General features: G+C 51.5%; 1 protein-coding gene across 1 annotated transcript; it reads left to right on the top strand.

Annotated features, from left to right (window-relative positions):
* Positions 1-262: 262 nt before the first annotated feature.
* C1QL1 (complement C1q like 1) lies at positions 263-6,718 on the top strand. The gene is made up of 2 exons (XM_049860698.1): positions 263-859; positions 6,539-6,718. Exons 1-2 carry the CDS (start codon positions 263-265, stop codon positions 6,716-6,718), a joined length of 777 nt encoding a protein of 258 aa, XP_049716655.1.
* The last annotated feature ends 9,569 nt before the right edge of the window (positions 6,719-16,287 follow it).

The following is a 16,287-nucleotide window of genomic DNA, read 5'->3' as shown; positions in this document are numbered from 1 at the left end:
GCTGCGCTCAGTCCGGCCGCGCAGCGGGAGGGAGGCGCGAGGCTGGAGTCGGCAGCTGGGCTCCGCAGCGCAGCCAGCATCGCGCGGCGCCCCCTGCCCGGCCCCATGCCCGCAGCGCCGCCGGACCGGCCCTGAGCGCGGGCGCCCTGCCGCGCCCCCTCCGTCCGGCACCATTGCCCCGACGGCGCGTCCAGGCGGCCCGGCGCTCCCCAGGCTTCGCGCCGGCCGGAAGACGCTGCTGGCTGCCGCCGCGGGCGTGGTGATGCTTCTGGTGTTGGTGGTGCTCATCCCCGTCCTGGTGAGCTCGGCCGGCCCGGACGGCCACTATGAGATGCTGGGCACCTGTCGCATGGTGTGCGACCCCTACCCCGCGCGGGGCCCCGGCGCCGGCGCGCGACCCGACGGCGGCGACGCCCTGAGCGAGCAAAGCGGCGCGCCCCCGCCCTCCACGCTGGTGCAGGGCCCCCAGGGGAAGCCGGGCCGCACCGGCAAGCCGGGGCCCCCTGGGCCTCCCGGGGACCCGGGTCCTCCGGGCCCCGTGGGGCCGCCCGGGGAGAAGGGTGAGCCAGGCAAGCCAGGGCTCCCCGGGCTGCCGGGAGCGGGGGGCAGCGGTGCCATCAGCACAGCCACCTACACCACAGTGCCGCGTGTGGCCTTCTACGCCGGCCTCAAGAACCCCCACGAGGGTTACGAAGTGCTCAAGTTCGACGATGTGGTCACCAACCTAGGCAACAATTACGACGCGGCCAGCGGCAAGTTTACGTGCAACATTCCTGGCACCTACTTTTTCACCTACCATGTCCTCATGCGCGGCGGCGACGGCACCAGTATGTGGGCGGACCTCTGCAAGAATGGCCAGGTGGGCCCGGCGGGGGTATGGGGCCAGCCTGGGGGTAGGGCACCCAGGGAGCCCGGGGCAGATAGGCACAGTGTCAGAGTCGACAGGTGCGCCAGGCGGGCGCTGGTGGGGACCCCACAGCAGACTCACGTAGGCATCACATGCAAGAATGGTCAGAGCCTGCTGGCATCCCTAACTCCTCGGTTCCCAGGCGCTGTCTGAGGCAGACGCTGCTGGGTACCCACAGAACCGAAAAGCGGTTATCTAGCCCAACTTGTCAGAGCGCAGGGCTCCCGGGCGGGCGGACTGACCCTTGGGGGTTTGACCCTGGGAAGGTGGCATCTGGTAGCTGAGGTTCAGGCTGCTACCAGCGGGCAATGGAGAGGGCAAAGATGGGCTCGGGAGCAGCGGGTGGGGAAAGCAGCCTTGGCGCCCGCGGGCGCTCGGGCGCGCGGCTGTGCGCGCAAGCGGAGAAGGCAGGCTGTAGGAGAGGTTTCGGGCACAAAGGCAAAGAGAACCGGAAGGGCTATACGTCCCTCGCCCTCGGAAGGGACCACTGCGCGGATCTGACACCCTTAGCAAAAACCGACACTGCGCAGTCCCTCCGCTCTGTCCCTGAGCTCCCGGGAGCAAGAGGGCTGCCTCGGGGGAAAACTTTTTCCTCCAGAGGCGGGGCAAAGAGGAGGAAATTCCCCCTCCTCTCTGTCTCCCAGATCTAACCTCTCCTGACTCTTGGAGTGTCGGGGGAACCTCTCAGTTCCCTGCCCGCAACCTGGGGACCAAAGCTGGCAGGCGCAGAGTGCGTGGGGACTCTGGTGTGAGAACCCACGAGCGCGAGGTACTCTCCTTGAAGCGGCCAGCGGGGAAACTAACCTCGAACCAATCCTGCTTCAGAGTGACAACTTTGCCCAGCTCCACAGCCCTCTCCCTCCCCACCCCCCTTCAGGGTTCCCAGCCCAGGGTGGCCTGGGTCCCCCCCCCCCCCCCGCCGTGGGTGTGATCAGGCTGAGCATTCTTGGGGAAGAAGGGGAGCCCTCACCGGTCAGAACTCAAGCTGGGCTGGTCAGACTGCGACCCAAGGCCCTGTTGGAACCCTCCCCATGCAGCACTGCCCTGAGGCCCTGCTGTCCAGTGGGTCCTCAAGGCTGGAGGGAGGAGTGGGTGAAGGTGTGGGCAGGCATTGGGGAGTCAGCAAAAAGCCTTCGAGATGCTTGCAGGTCTGCCCCTTCTCTCTCCCCTGCCTGCTTCTCTGTCTCTGGTTTCTGCCTCTCCCTTGCCTCTTTCCCCTGTCTCTCAGTTTCTTTCCTGTTTCTTTCACCCCTGTGTCTACCATTCCTGTCTGTCTCTCCCTGGGTTTCTGGCCTCTCTCCCCAGGTTCTAAGCCCCATCTGCTCTATTCCTTGTGTCTCTCTATCCCACTTGTGTCTATCAGGCTTCCCCATGTCTCTTCTCTTTGTCCTTGGTTCCTGACCAAAGGGCAGGCCCCAGTGTAGGAGGCTTATTTTGCAGATAGCCGCACAATTCCCCTTATTAGTCACCAATAAGGCATGCAGCAATGTCACCTTCATCAATGGAATTTCTTCCTTTCCCAAAGAAAGTTTGGGCTGGCATGAAGCTGAGGGTTCAGGGGGCTGGGGACCCAGATTGCCTGGATAGTGAGGCAGTCACCAGCCCACCAGTGGGCTGTGTACCACCTCAGGGGGTCACATGAGGGCCTGAGAGACAAAGTGAGAGGAGGTCCCAAGGATGGGTATATGTGTGTGGAGGAAGGGGCACTTCAGGTGAAACAGGCTCAAAAGCCCCTTCTTTCACCTCTGGCAGGGCAGGGCAGGGCTTTGGCAGAGCCTAATGAGGGGTGCTCACTGGAGGTAGGGCCATGGGCCAGTAGGAAAAAGGAGATGGCTTTAACTGGGGGTTTCTAAGACCCAGTATTTTAATACAGTTACTCAGACCATTTAAAAACCCTGTTGCCATCGAGTCAATTGGGGACAGGAGTTGCCCACTGGGCTCCCAGTCCACCTTTAACATGGCACTCATTGGAGTGTGTTACTGTCTGATTGCCACTGTCTCCCCTGCACAGATCATGAGTTGCCATCGAGTCAATTCCAATTCATAGAGACCCTATAGGACAGAGTAGAACTACCCCATAGGGTTTCCAAGTCTGTAATCTTTATGGAAGCAGACTGCCACATCTTTCTCCCGCAGAGTGGCTGGTGGGTTCGAACCGCTGACCTTTCAGACCATTTTACCCTCTTGCCAAATAAAAGAAGAGAAACAAGTCACACACATCCTTTGTGACTGCTTCGAGATTGCCCAAGAGACTTGCTCAGTCACATTAGGCATTCCACACATTTGTTTTGAGCCCCTACTAGGAGGCGCTTTTGGGGCTTGATACCTGCCCTCCTAGAACTCATGATCTGTGCAGGGGAGACAGTGGCAATCAGACAGTAACACACTCCAATGAGTGCCATGTTAAAGGTGGACTGGGAGCCCAGTGGGCAACTCCTGTCCCCAGATGTGTTGGCTAGGGGCAGCAGTTCAGTGGGGCCACCCCCAGCTCAGTCCCCAGCCCCTGAGGGGCAGGGGCAGAAGATGGTAAACCTGGATTCCAAGGTGAGGTGAGGAAACAGGGGCAGGGAGAAAAGTATAGGGAATGGCTAGCTCAGAGGTGAAGAGGACGTTCTAGTGCGCAAAGGAAAAAGGACAGGGCTGGGCAATGGATGGGAATAGAGGAGAGGTGCTTGCCCCTCCCATGCCTTCAGGACCAAGGGTGACCCTGGGCTCTGTGTTTTTCCTCCCTGGCTTTCTGCCTGCAGAGAGGCTTCCAGTATTTCTGCAAGGAGACACAGCTGCATCTGGCCCTGAACCTTCCCTGGGCAAGATTGCTGGGGCTCACCGCCTTCATGCCTGGTGCCGAGACCCCCTCTCTCTCTTTGTCTGAGGCCCAGCCTCCTTGTCCACCCTCTACCCAGGGTAGCTTTGGGTCACCAGCCCCAGTCCTCTGGCATCAAGCCTTGGTCATTAGGACTTGGGGAGCCTGAGGAACCTGAGGAAGGGGTGCTAGGTTGGGGGCAGTGCCCTGGGCAAGGTGAGCTGCCTGTAGTTGAGATGGGTCAGGAAGGGCACAGAATTGATAAACTTGGCTGGGAATGGGGGAGTGGAGATAGGCCAGGGCCTATGTCCAGGGAAGTGGGCTGTGGGAAGATGAGTATTAAAAATGGGCAAGGGATTGGCCAGCAGAGGCTGCATCTAGCAGAGGTCAGAAGTGGTGGGGTGTCTAGACTGAGGGCTGTGGTATAAACACCTAACTGGAGATCAGCTTCTCACCTGGTGATGGGAGAGGGGTCCCCAGATACCCTCTCTGACCCGTAATGCCTTTCACAGCATAGAGCACAGTGTCTGTCACAGTAAGTCAAAACCAAACTTGTTGCCCTCGAGTTGATTCTGACTCGTGGTGACCCCATGTGTGTTAGCACATGGTTAGCAGCTGAACACAACCCAAGGACAGTAGGGGCCCAGCAAGTGTGTGAAAGCTCGAGTCCCTGTGGGCCAGGCTGGCTGCCCATGGAGCCATGCCTGCACATCCAAGACCCAGCATTGATCTGTAAGCTGTGGCAGGTTCCCTGTGTTCTCCCCCATTCTGGGCTCCTGGTCAGAGCATGGCCTCAGTTTCCCCTCCTGGCAACTCTTCAGAAGTTGATTCTAGGGAGCCCCCTCATGACAAGTCCCTGACATGCTTTTCTGCTTCCATGGCAACCTCAATTCCTCAAACATCCCCTTGGCCCCCACCAAGAGCTGAGTGCCTCAACTGCTTCTGGTCTTGGGCAGAGAATCAGGACCCCTGGGTTCCATTCTCGGATCCCCCACTGTCTAAGGATAGAAGGGCATAAATTCTCCCTGCCTCCGTGGATAATTAGGATAATTACAGCAACAGTCATGGTGATGAATAAATAATAAACATAAGCATAACACTTCTGATGGCTGTCATATCAGCAGGAGATTCCTAATAACAGATGACTGTATTCTAATGGATTTGGTTATTAAGGAGCATACTGTTTTAATGCATTAAGGCTAAATTAATCTGGGTAATAAAAATAATTGTTATTAGCAGTAATTTATTAGCAAAGATAATGAAATGCATGTATAATAATAAATACTACCAGGATTAGGGCCCAGGGAACAATACGGAAGTTGGCTGCTTGCTTTCAGCTCTTTCTTAGTAGCTTAAAGCCTTGTCAATATTTAACCTTTTTTTTCCTTCACCATCAAAAGGCTTTCACAAAAGTGGCAGTGGTGAGGCAGGGTCTCCTCGTCTATTTTCCAGATAGAGAAACTGAGCTTATTGATAAACAGCATCTTGCCCTCACTTTATCCCCTCCCCCTTAGCTAGACCAGGAGTTTTCCCAGCTAAGTGCCCAGACAGTTCCTTCCCAGGCTGGGGAAGAAGAGGTTGAGGGGAGAGAAGGGGCTGGAGAGATTTGGGCTTTAAACGGAAGACTGCATGCAAATATGTTTGGTCCTCATTCTTGCCGCGTTGCTGCTGAGTCAGCAGCTTTGACACAGCTGACCTGCCATTCTGCCTCCCCAGGAGGGAGGCTGGTCCCCTCCCCTAATTCAGCCTGGTCCAGCCCAGAATATCAGCTGTAGGGGGAGCTCCCTTCTGAGGAGGGGCAGGATGGAAAAGAGCCTTTGAGAAGCCTGCTGAAAGAACCTGGTTCAATGCATTCTTTCCCCACAAGAAGGAACCTTGGAGATGGCTCCTCCCTTCCACTCTCCACCCAGGATATCCTGGGGAGGCCCCAGATCCCAAGGCTCAGGGCTTTCCTGGCCTCAGCTGTTAGAGAGGAATGCTGGGAGGGAATTCACCCACCACCACACATACACCCACCCCACTATCTTATGAATATAGTCAGAGCCCCCAAAAGTGATGGCAAGTGTTTTACCCAAATGCTGGTGCTCTCTTGCCCCATCTCCTGCAGGACCTCCCTCCCCACTTGGTGGGGTAACAGGCTACAGCTCGTTGGAGACCAACACCCAGCCCTAATCTGAACTTTGGGAGGGGAAAGGATGATCAGGCCTTCCATCACTGCTGTGGTGGTGGGTGGATATGTGTGAGAGGCTCTGGAAAAAACTTCAGACAAGGAGGCTACAGACCTGTTCTGGTTCTGGGGTGGTTGCTAGCAGTCTGGCATTGGCCTAGCAACTAGAACTATGGGGCTACCCTTAGTTCTTGTGTCCATCCACTGACATTAAGAGAGGGTGGATGTGGCTGAAATGTTATTATTAAAGAGGAAGGAATGATGAGAGAGGGAATGGCCCTCCACCCTGGGGGTCCAGAGAATCCTTGTCTGCAAGGAGGGCAGTTCCAGGCTGGTACATCCTAGAGGTTCCCCGGGCAGGCCAGATGCTAAGACTTAGATGAGTTAGGGAGGAAGATTCCACCATGACTCCAAATTCAGACTTCCATGTGACTTGACTAAAAAATCCAGGCCTCTATGACCCCTCCCCAAATACACAAAGTTATAAAGTTGGGAGGGGTGGTGGAGAAGGCACTGGTGGCTGGGTTTAGGGCCTCCAAATCCTCCCGGTGTGGCCGACTCACCTCTAACAGCCCCCTTCCCTCCCTGATCCGCTCCTCTCCTTCCCCCTCCCTACCTTCTCCCCCCCCCCATCGCTCTCCTCCCCACACCACCCCTGCAGGTGCGGGCCAGCGCCATTGCCCAGGACGCGGACCAGAACTACGACTACGCCAGCAACAGCGTGATCCTGCACCTGGACGCGGGCGACGAGGTCTTCATCAAGCTGGACGGAGGCAAAGCGCATGGCGGCAACAGCAACAAATACAGCACATTTTCCGGCTTCATCATCTACTCCGATTGAGCTCCCCGCGCCCCCTTCCATCCTCCATGGCCCGGGGGTCCCCTCTGGCGGGGGGCTGAGAATGACTTGTCCCCCGCTCGCGCCCCTCTCTGCCTGTGCCTGTCTGCCGGTCTTCCCCAGCTCTGATGCCCCGGCCTATGTCACCACCACCCGGGCCACAGCCCCACCGCCTGCCGGCTGGCCGCAGAGCCCAGCCTGGCGCGCCCCGCCCCGTCCCGGTGTTGGAGGGCTTGACTTCCCCGCCCCCCCAGCCCGCGCTGTATATTTGTACAATAGGACTGTTTACTGACCACCTCCGCCCTCCAGCCCGCCCCAGCCAGGGAGAGGTCGCGGCGGTGGGTGGTGGGTCTCTTCCAGCGCTCAGATGCGCTGGCCTCCCCCCGCTCCGGGGTGGCGCCACCTGGGGGATGGGTGGTTTGGGGACTGGAGAGCTTCCCAGCACCCCCAAAGCCCCAGACCGGCTCCGCTGCGCCCCGTCTGACCAAAGCTATAATAAAAACACTTCCACCCCGCGGAGTTTCGGTCTGTGCCCTGGGGAGGGGCTGCAGTAGGGGTCTGTGGATTTCCACCACCTCAGCGTACTGGGAAAGGATGGCTTTGAAAGGGCAGAAATGAGAACAGAGAAGCCAGCCTCTTCTTGGGCCTGAGGTAGGACCCCACCCCGTTGGTGGTTAAAAAAAAAAAAAAAAGAAAGGTAATTCAGACTCCACGCTGAGACTGTGTGAGCTGCTTTGCTCTCAGCATTCTAGTGGGACCTTCTTGTTGCCCTGTTCTTCTGCTCGTCCCTGAGCCTCTCCATCCCCACTCAGCCCCACTACCTTCTTAACTGGGTCTCTACACTTTCACTTATAAGCCCAAGTGACTGGAAGCTGGTATGAATGCCCAGGTCACTAAAAACAGGTGCCAGCCTAGAACCAGACAGACCATGAATATCTCCCCAACCATCAGCCCCTCTGTCACCATCACCAAAGTGGAACAGCTGGCCTGGCTGACTCCAGGTCCACCTGCTCCATACATGTCACCAGGGTGTTCTTATTGCAAGGAAGGTGGTCTATGGGCCTCCTTGGTCCAGTAGAGCATTACCCCTTGCCTTTTGTGTTCATGCCACTCGCTCAGTTCAGGGGTGGAGACCAGGGTTTGTCCAAGAGCATCCAAAGAAAAGCCAGGTTTGGGATGGAAAAAGGGACTAGTGGGGAGAAGTGGAGGGGGCAGAATCCAGGAAGGGGGTGGCACCTGCAGGGATACAGGAAGGGACAGGGAGCTAGGCTGTCACTGAGGCCCACTTAACTGAGTCGTTTCTCTCCAGGATGAGATTTGTCCCAGGATGAGAAGTCATTTTCAGCTCAGAAGGCAGTGGGAGACTACAGTGTAGGAACTGAGATGTAAGGTGTAAATGATTTCCCTTAGATGGGGTCAGGGCTGGGGGCAGAGGAGATCATCTAAAACCCCAGCTAACCCCCAAAAGATGTCTGTTACTGTTGAAAAGGGATCAATAATATTTTGTTGTAAAATTCCCCCTTCATATTCAGTTTGTCCAGACTAACGTTAAAGTGCACTGGCAACCCCTGAATTCCCTCTGACAGCAAGAGGTTACACTTAGAGATTGAAGAATTTGCAGGGAAATAGTTCACTGGCTGGGCCTGAAATGGATAAGAAGGAGGATGAAGTGTGGAGTTCAGACACTGGCTGAGACCAAGTCTTTGATACCCTGGACTGTCCCTTTGTAATGGACCTCAGTTCTCATGTACTCAAACTTCCCCATTGTTCAGACCTAGAAGTGAGGCCCAGAGAGAGGCTGTGATTTGTCTAAGATCTCACAGCATCCCTACTCTCCGCTATGCTGAGGTCTAGTGGAAGCTTCCTGTGGGTCTGGGGGGAGCCAGGTGCCAGAGTCAGAGCTGCCAGGAGGAGGTGGGCCAGGGACCTATATTAGTTTCCTAGGGTCCTGTGATGAAGTACCACCAAATGGATATCTTAAAACAACAGAAATTTATGGCTTGCAGTTATGGGGGCCAGAAGTCTGAAATTAAGGCGTCAGCAGGGTCATGCTCTCTCTAAAGGCTCTAGGGAAAGATCCTCCCTGGCCTTCTCCAAGCCTCTGGTGGTTTCTGGCAATCCTTGGTATTTCTCGTAGATGTGTCACTCCTATCTCTGCCTCTGTCTTCACATAGCTGTCTTCTCTCTGTGTCTCTTCTCCTCTTTCTGTAAGGATGTCACTCATATTGGATTAGGATCTCCCTACTCCAGTGTGACCACATCCTAATTTAACTGATAACATCTTTGAAGACTCTATTTCCAAACAAGGCCAAATTCACAGATACAGGGGATTAGGACTTCAACGTATCTTCTGGGGGAACACAATTCAAGCCTTAATAGGGCCCAATGTCCAGCACAGTCCAAGTGGTCATGGGCAGCTGGCATGGAAATCAGCCAGTTACTCATCATCTTTCATGGTGGAAAAATTCCATTTTTGTATCCCTGAAAATATCCAAAGGCATGGCGAGCTTTAAACTAGGAGGCCTAGATTCTTGTCCCAGTGCCACTGTGTGTGATCCTGGGCAAGTCACCCTCCCAAACTGAGTTCTGGGTTAGTAGCAGCAATGAAAGGAACAAGCTTTGCACTAAAGGCTGGTTGACCTTGATCCAGTAGTTCACCTCTGGGCCTCAGTTTTCTCATCCATAAAATGTAAGTTAACAAGACCTATCTCACTTGACTGAGGATTAAAGAGATACAATACACGTGATAAGGATCCCTAGTGGTGCAATGGTTAGGTGCTTGGCTGCTAACCAAAAGGTTGGCAGTTTGAACTCCCCAGCGGCTCCATGGGAGAAAGACCTGGTGATCTGCTTTATGAAGATTACAGCCTAGGGAAACCCTATGCGGCAGTTGTACTCTGTCACGTGGGGCCACTATGAATTGCAATCGATGTATACGCTTAATAAACACAGCTTTTATTGTTTTTAAATCACTTTCAAGTTTGCAAAATGCTTTCAGGTATGCCATCGCTCAAGTCTTCCAACAACCCTGGGAGGTTGGATGGGTAGATTTCATTCTTCTAACCAACCAACTAGTTTGCTGTTGACTCCAACATGTGGCAACCCCATGTATGTCAGAGTAGAGCTCACTCCATAGGGTTTTCAATAGTTGATTTTTCAGAAGTAGATAGCCAAGCATTTCATCCAAGGTGCCTCTGGGTAGACTCGAGCCTCCAACCTTTCAGTTAGCAGCCAAGCATGCTAACTGTTCGCACCACCCAAAGAAAGACTCCTTTCTTCTTTTAGGGCGGTTAAACAGCTTGCTTAAGGTGACACAGTTGCTAAATTCTGTGATTGCATTTGAATCCAAGAAGCCGTTCTCTTTGGCGATAACACACTAAGTTTGCTTGGCCTGCCACTGCCTCCCTTACCTCCTGTAACTGGGGACTAGACTGCCATAATAATAGCTAATATTTAGAGAGCACTCACTCTGTGTCAGATACCATGACAGAACTTTATAAATATTGGCTCATGGGTGTGTGTGGTGGGGGGGGGGGTGGATTTACAGGAAATGTTCTCATGCCCTTTTATGTGGATGCTGTTATTGTATCCATCTTAGTTGAGGAAACTAAGGCTCAAAAAGGTTAAGTAACTTGCCAAGATCACAGAGCTAGGAAAGGGCAAATGCACTTATCCAGTATACCATGTTTCACAAAGATTTGGGATTTCCAAAGCAGAGCTAAGGAAGGGCGGCTTTGGGGCAGCTCAGCTCCTGTCATCACCTGAGCCCAGCACCTCCACCCCTACCCAGCCCCACAGAGGCCTGGTGTATTTTCAAGCTTCTGCCCTGGGCAGCAGGCATGGGGTGAGCCTCTTGGAGACTCCAGGGTTCTGCAGTGAGGAAAGGTCCCATCTGGGCTCCCCTCCCCAGTCTGGCTCAGCTGGAGAGACAGGAAGGAGGGGCAGCCTCCCTCCCACCCAGGCCCCATGTATAGACCCTTGTCATGGCTGGCAGACTTGAATAACTTTCTTTATCTTCCCTTCTATTCCCCACTTCCCCCCACTACCAGCTGTGGCCATTTAATAAAATTAGCTTAATGCTTGTTCCTTCCCTGTGGGGTCTGAAGATTGAAATCTGCGGGTCCCCACAAACCCAATAAAACCCCTGGCAGGTCTGGTTGGAACTAGAGTCTCAGTGGGAAGAGTGATTAGATTAGAAGGCACTCCCCCTTTTGTCCCCCAGTGCCCACACAGCCTCCTGTGATTTTTAATGGCCACAATGATCTGGAATTGCCCAGCCACCACACCTGGGAGGCCCCCTAGCCCTCTCCAGAGTCACAGGGACTGGTCCAGGACCTCTGGTACAATAAAAAGCACATTCACCATTTCCTAGCACCTGCCCGCCTGGTCAGCTGGCTCGTTTGCTTGCTTTCCTTTTTTTGATGACCTGAAAATCTCCACGCCATTTGACATATGGAACTAAAATCCCCATTTTGCAGAAGAGGAAATCAAGAGCCTGGAGAAAATTCATGACTTGCCCATGGTCATGCAGCAAGTTTGTGGCACAGCTGAAACTGGACCGAAGTCTTTGCAGGGTACAAGGAGTGGCCTGTGGTGCCATGTCAGCTGCTTGTCACTCAGGCAGCAACCCAGCTACAGGGAAACCTGTTGGGGAGATGTCTGTCTCCCCATCAGTCAGGGGCTCCCCAAGGGCAACATTTTGTGGGGTTTCTTTTCCTTAGATGGGACTCCCCAGGGGCAAGCCTGTATCTCCTCCATCAGATTGGGGGTCCTCAAAGACACAGACTGGGTTTTCTCCTTAGACTGTCAGCTGCTCTGCTTGAGAACAGGGCCTGTATCTCCCCTGTGACCAGAGATTTGGGGGTGTCCTAGATGCACAGACTGTGGCTCTGAGGGTAGTCACTTTTTTTTTTTTTTTTTAATTAAACTAGGGCTCTCTGAGACCAGAGAGAGGTCTCTACCATTGGAATGGAGGTTCCCTGAAGGTAAGGCTCTGTTTCCTCAGCCAGCTGGGGGCTCTCTGATGGCAGAGCCTGTCTCCCCCTCAGACTGGCAACTCCCTGGAGGCAGTGCCTGTGTCTCCCTCCTCCTCAGGCAAGGGCTTTCCCAGCACACAAACATTCCCAGGGGACAGGGCTGTGTGGTTGGTAGGAGGGAGACTGGACAGGCAGAATGGTGGATCTACTCTGGAGAAAGGAAGCAAGAAACCTCCCCAGACTGCCTTCCCTTTAGAAAGATGTATGATTAATTAACGAATAATGTCCCTGCCAGGAGAGTTAAGAGGACAGAGGTGCCCCTGGAGCTCCCCCACATGGGTAATGGCAGACTGTCCTGCGCCCAAACAGCTGGCAGCCCTAGGGGCTAGTGCTGTCCTGGTTTCTGGGGTTATGGGAACCAGAGGGGGCAGCGGGGCCCACTGCTGGGGGCTGCCCTAATTGGATGACTTTGCAGGAAGGCCAAGCATGTGCGCTCGGCTCTGCGCTTCCGCTTGCTACAAACACATCTGCCATGACGAGGTCTAGGGGTTAATTGCCTCCCGCCTCACTCCTGGTAACCGATATTTCATTTACTGCTCAGAGGGGGAGCTGCCCAGAGAATCAATCCTGGACAAGCATCCAGGGGACAGGGAAGCTGGAGAGGCACAGGGACTATTTCCTTGAGGATGTCTGAGTGCCAGCGGAGGAGGCAGGTGACAGAGACCCCGAGAAGGCAGCCAAGACAAATGTGGGCCTCACCCATGTTCTGCTGAGCCTGACAACATCTCCAGGACCCCCAAGGGCTGGGAGAAAAGTCCAGGGTCCAGAGGCTGCACTGCCACAGCCAGCTGTGCTGTTTCCCCTACCCTAATTCCTTCTGCATTTATTTATCTTGGTGCCCCCACAAGCTGTCGCAGGTTAGATGCTGTTAATAAGGTTATTTTCACAAGTGGTGAAGGTATATTTGAAAAGCGGAACTGGAGGTGTGAGCTCTTCACTCCCTTCCAGGTAACAAACCTTAAAATCCTACAAATGAGGTGATAATGAAGTAGAAGTGAAAAGTATACCCATGTTTGGAAATGGGAAGGTGGAAGGGTTACTGAGAGGTGGCAGCTGGGGTGGGGGGTAAGGGGCTGGAGGAAAAAAGGACCAGAGGGCCAACCCCATATTTTCCATGTGCTACCCATTTGCCCCAACTGCCCAGACTGAAGAGCATCTCCCCATTAACAGCTGGAAAAACTGAGGGCCAGAGAGAAACCCAAGTTTACCTGGGTTGGTTCGGGGCAGAGCTAGAGCTAGAACAAGAGGCAGTGGGAACCATTAGAATGACAGTAAATGGAGACAGAAGAACTGGGCTCGAGTCTTGGCTCCACCATTTCCATGCTCAGTGTTTTGGGAAATGTCTTAGGCTGAGTTCTCCAGAGAAACAAAACCAATGAAGCATCTATATACATAGAGAGAGAGAGAGATTTATATCAAGGAAATGGCTCACACAGTTGTAGAGGCTGGGAAGCCCCAAGTCCATGGGTCAGGCTGGAGATTTCTCCTGTCTCACATAGCCTCAGGGGCTGGTGAACCCAAGACTGGCAAGTCAGACAACAGGACTCTGGCTCAGAGGCTGCAGAGGCCGACAAATTCCAAGATCTGCAGGTAATCTGCTAGCTGAAGTCCCAAGAACTGGAGGTCTGATGAACAGAAGTCAGCTGCAGGATCCAGAGTGAGCAAAAGCCCAAAAGCCTTGCCAGAAAGTCCACCTATACTGGATGCAGGCCATAACCCCAAAGAAACTCCCTTTCAATTTATTGGCTACTCACAGCAGATCTCATCATGGAGGTGACTGCATCATTTTATGACTGCCAAACTACATCATAACTACCAAACCACTGAGAATCACGGTCTTGCCAAGTTGGCATGCAACCTTAACGATCACAGTCCACCCCTTGTAAACTTGGCACTTGTACACATCTTCTGAAACCATACATAATCTCTGAATAAAGACAATTATAAAGCCATACTCACACCTAACATGATACGACTGACACACTTACACTGAAAACACACTAGTCTTGTTTACATTTTATATTTTATAAGTGAAGAAAACAAAAATATTTGATGCATACATACAAGGAAGAAATACTCATAACAATTACGGTCCTCGTTTCTGCAACTGGTCACATGATTATAACTGGTATTTAGAACTACTTTCTTTCACCACCTATTCTGTATTCCTCTTGCCCTTGGCATGACTCAGAATAACAAGAAGCAGCTGCAAACATCCATTAATAGCCAGAAAGTGGAAAGTAAAAGTATGAATCTAGGAAAATTGGAAATCATCAAAAATGAAACGGAACACGTAAAGATTGATATTCTAGGTATTTGTGAGCTGAAATGGACTGGTAGTGGCCATTTTGAATTGGAGAATCATATGGTCTGCTATGCCAGGAATGAGAAATTGAAGAGGAATGGCATAGCGTCTATCATCAAAAAGAATATTTCAAGATCTCTCCTGAAGTACAACACTGTCAGTGATAGGATAATATCTATACGCCTACAAGGAAGACCAGTTAGTATGACTATTATTCAAATTTACACATCAACCACTAATGCCAAAGATTAGGAAATTGAAGATTTTACCAACTTCTGCAGTCTGAAATTGATCAAACATGCAATCAAGATGCATTGATAATTACTGGTGATTGGAACGTGAAAGTTAGAAACAAAGAAGAAGGACTGGTGGTTGGAAAATATGGCCTTGGTGATAGAAATGATGCTAGAGATCACATGATATAATTTTGCAAGACCAATGACTTCCTTACTGCAAATACCTTTTTTCAACAACATAAATGGTGACTATACACGTGGACCTCACTAGATGGAATACACAGGAATCAAATCGGCTACATCTGTGGAAAGAGATGAGAGAGAAGCTCAATATCATCAGTCAGAACAAGGCCAGGGGCTGAATGAGAAATAGACCATCAATTGCTCATATGCAAGTTCAAGTTGAAGCTGAAGAAAATTACATGAAGTCCACAAGAACTGAAATAAGACCTTGAGTATATCCTACCTGAATTTAGAGACCATCTCAAGAATAGATTTGATGCACTGAACGCTAATGACCGACGACCAGACAAGCTGTGGAATGATATCAAGGATATCATACACAAAGAAAGCAAAAGTTCATTAAAAAAACAGGAAAGACCAAAATGGATGTCAGAAGAGACTCTGAAACTTGCTCTTGAACATAGAGTAGCTAAAGCGAACAGAAGAAATGATGAAGTAAAAGAACTGCAGAGAAGATTTCAAAGGGCAGCTTAAGAAGACAAAGCATTATAATAAAGTGTGCAAAGATCTGGAGTTAGAAAACCAAGAGGGAAGAACATGCTCAGCATTTCCCAAGCTAAAGGAACGGAAGAAAAAATTCAAGCCTCGAGTTGCAATATTGAAGGCTTCTACATGGAAAATATTGAACAACGCAGTAAGCATCAAAAGAAGATGGAAGGAATACAGAGTCACTGTACCAAAAAGAAGTGGCTGATGTTCAACCATTTCAGGAAGCAGCATATGACCAAGAACTGGTGGTACTGAAGGAAGAAGTCTAAGCTGTACTTAAGGCAATGGTGAAAAATAAGCCTCCAGGAATTGACTGAATGCCAACTGAGATGTTTCAACAAACGGATGCTACACTGGAGGTACTCACTCTTCTATGTCAAGAAATTTAGAAGACAGCTACTTGGCCAACTGCCTTGAATAGATGCCCATTCCAAAAAAAGACAATCCAACAGAATCCAGAAATTATCAAACAATATCATTACTACCACACAAGTAATATTTTGCTGAAGATCATTCAAAAGCAGTTGCAGCAGTACATTGACAGGGAACTGCCAGAAATTCAAGCCAGATTCAAAAGAGGACGTGGAGCAAGATTAATTGCTGATAACAGACGGACCTTGGCTGAAAGTAGAGAATACCAGAAAGATGTTTACCTGTGTTTTATTGACTACGCAAAGGCATTTGAGTGTGTGGATCATAACAAATTATGGATAACATTGGGAAGAATGGGAATTCCAGAACACTTAATTGTGTTCATGAAGAATCTGTACATAGACCAAGAGGGAGCTGTTTGAACAGAACAAGGGGATACTGTGTGGTTTAAAATCAGGAACGGTGTGTGTCAGGATTGTATCCTTTCACCATACTTCAATCTGAGCAAGTAATCCCAGAATCTCGACTACATGAAGAAGGATGAGGCATCAGGATTGGTGGAAGACTCATTAACAATCTTCCATGTGCAGATGACACAACCTTGCCTGCTGAAAGCAAACAGGATTTGAAGCATTTACTAACGAAGATCAAAGACTACAGCCTTCAGTACAGATCACGTCTCAACATAAAGAAAACAAAAATCTTCACAACTGGACCAAAAAGCAACATCATGATAAGTGGAGAAAAGATTGAAGTTGTCAAGGATTTCATTTTGCTTGGATTCACAATCAACGCCCATGAAAGCAGCAATCAATAAAACGATATATCGCATTGGGCAAATCTGCTGCAAAAGACCTCTTTAGTGTTAAAAAGCAAAGATGGCACTTTTGA

The sequence above is a fragment of the Elephas maximus genome, chromosome 19, assembly GCF_024166365.1.
Source record: "Elephas maximus indicus isolate mEleMax1 chromosome 19, mEleMax1 primary haplotype, whole genome shotgun sequence".
In the NCBI taxonomy this organism is placed as follows: domain Eukaryota; kingdom Metazoa; phylum Chordata; class Mammalia; order Proboscidea; family Elephantidae; genus Elephas; species Elephas maximus.
Note: the sequence above shows the minus strand (reverse complement) of the source record. Positions and strands in the feature narration are given on the sequence as shown.

Coding starts and splice junctions, on each gene's coding strand:
- C1QL1 (XM_049860698.1), top strand. CDS start 263: ATGCTTCTGGTGTTGGTGGTGCTCATCCCCGTCCTGGTGAGCTCGGCC. Junction 860..6,538: donor ACCTCTGCAAGAATGGCCAG/GTGGGCCCGGCG, acceptor CCACCCCTGCAG/GTGCGGGCCAGCGCCATTGC.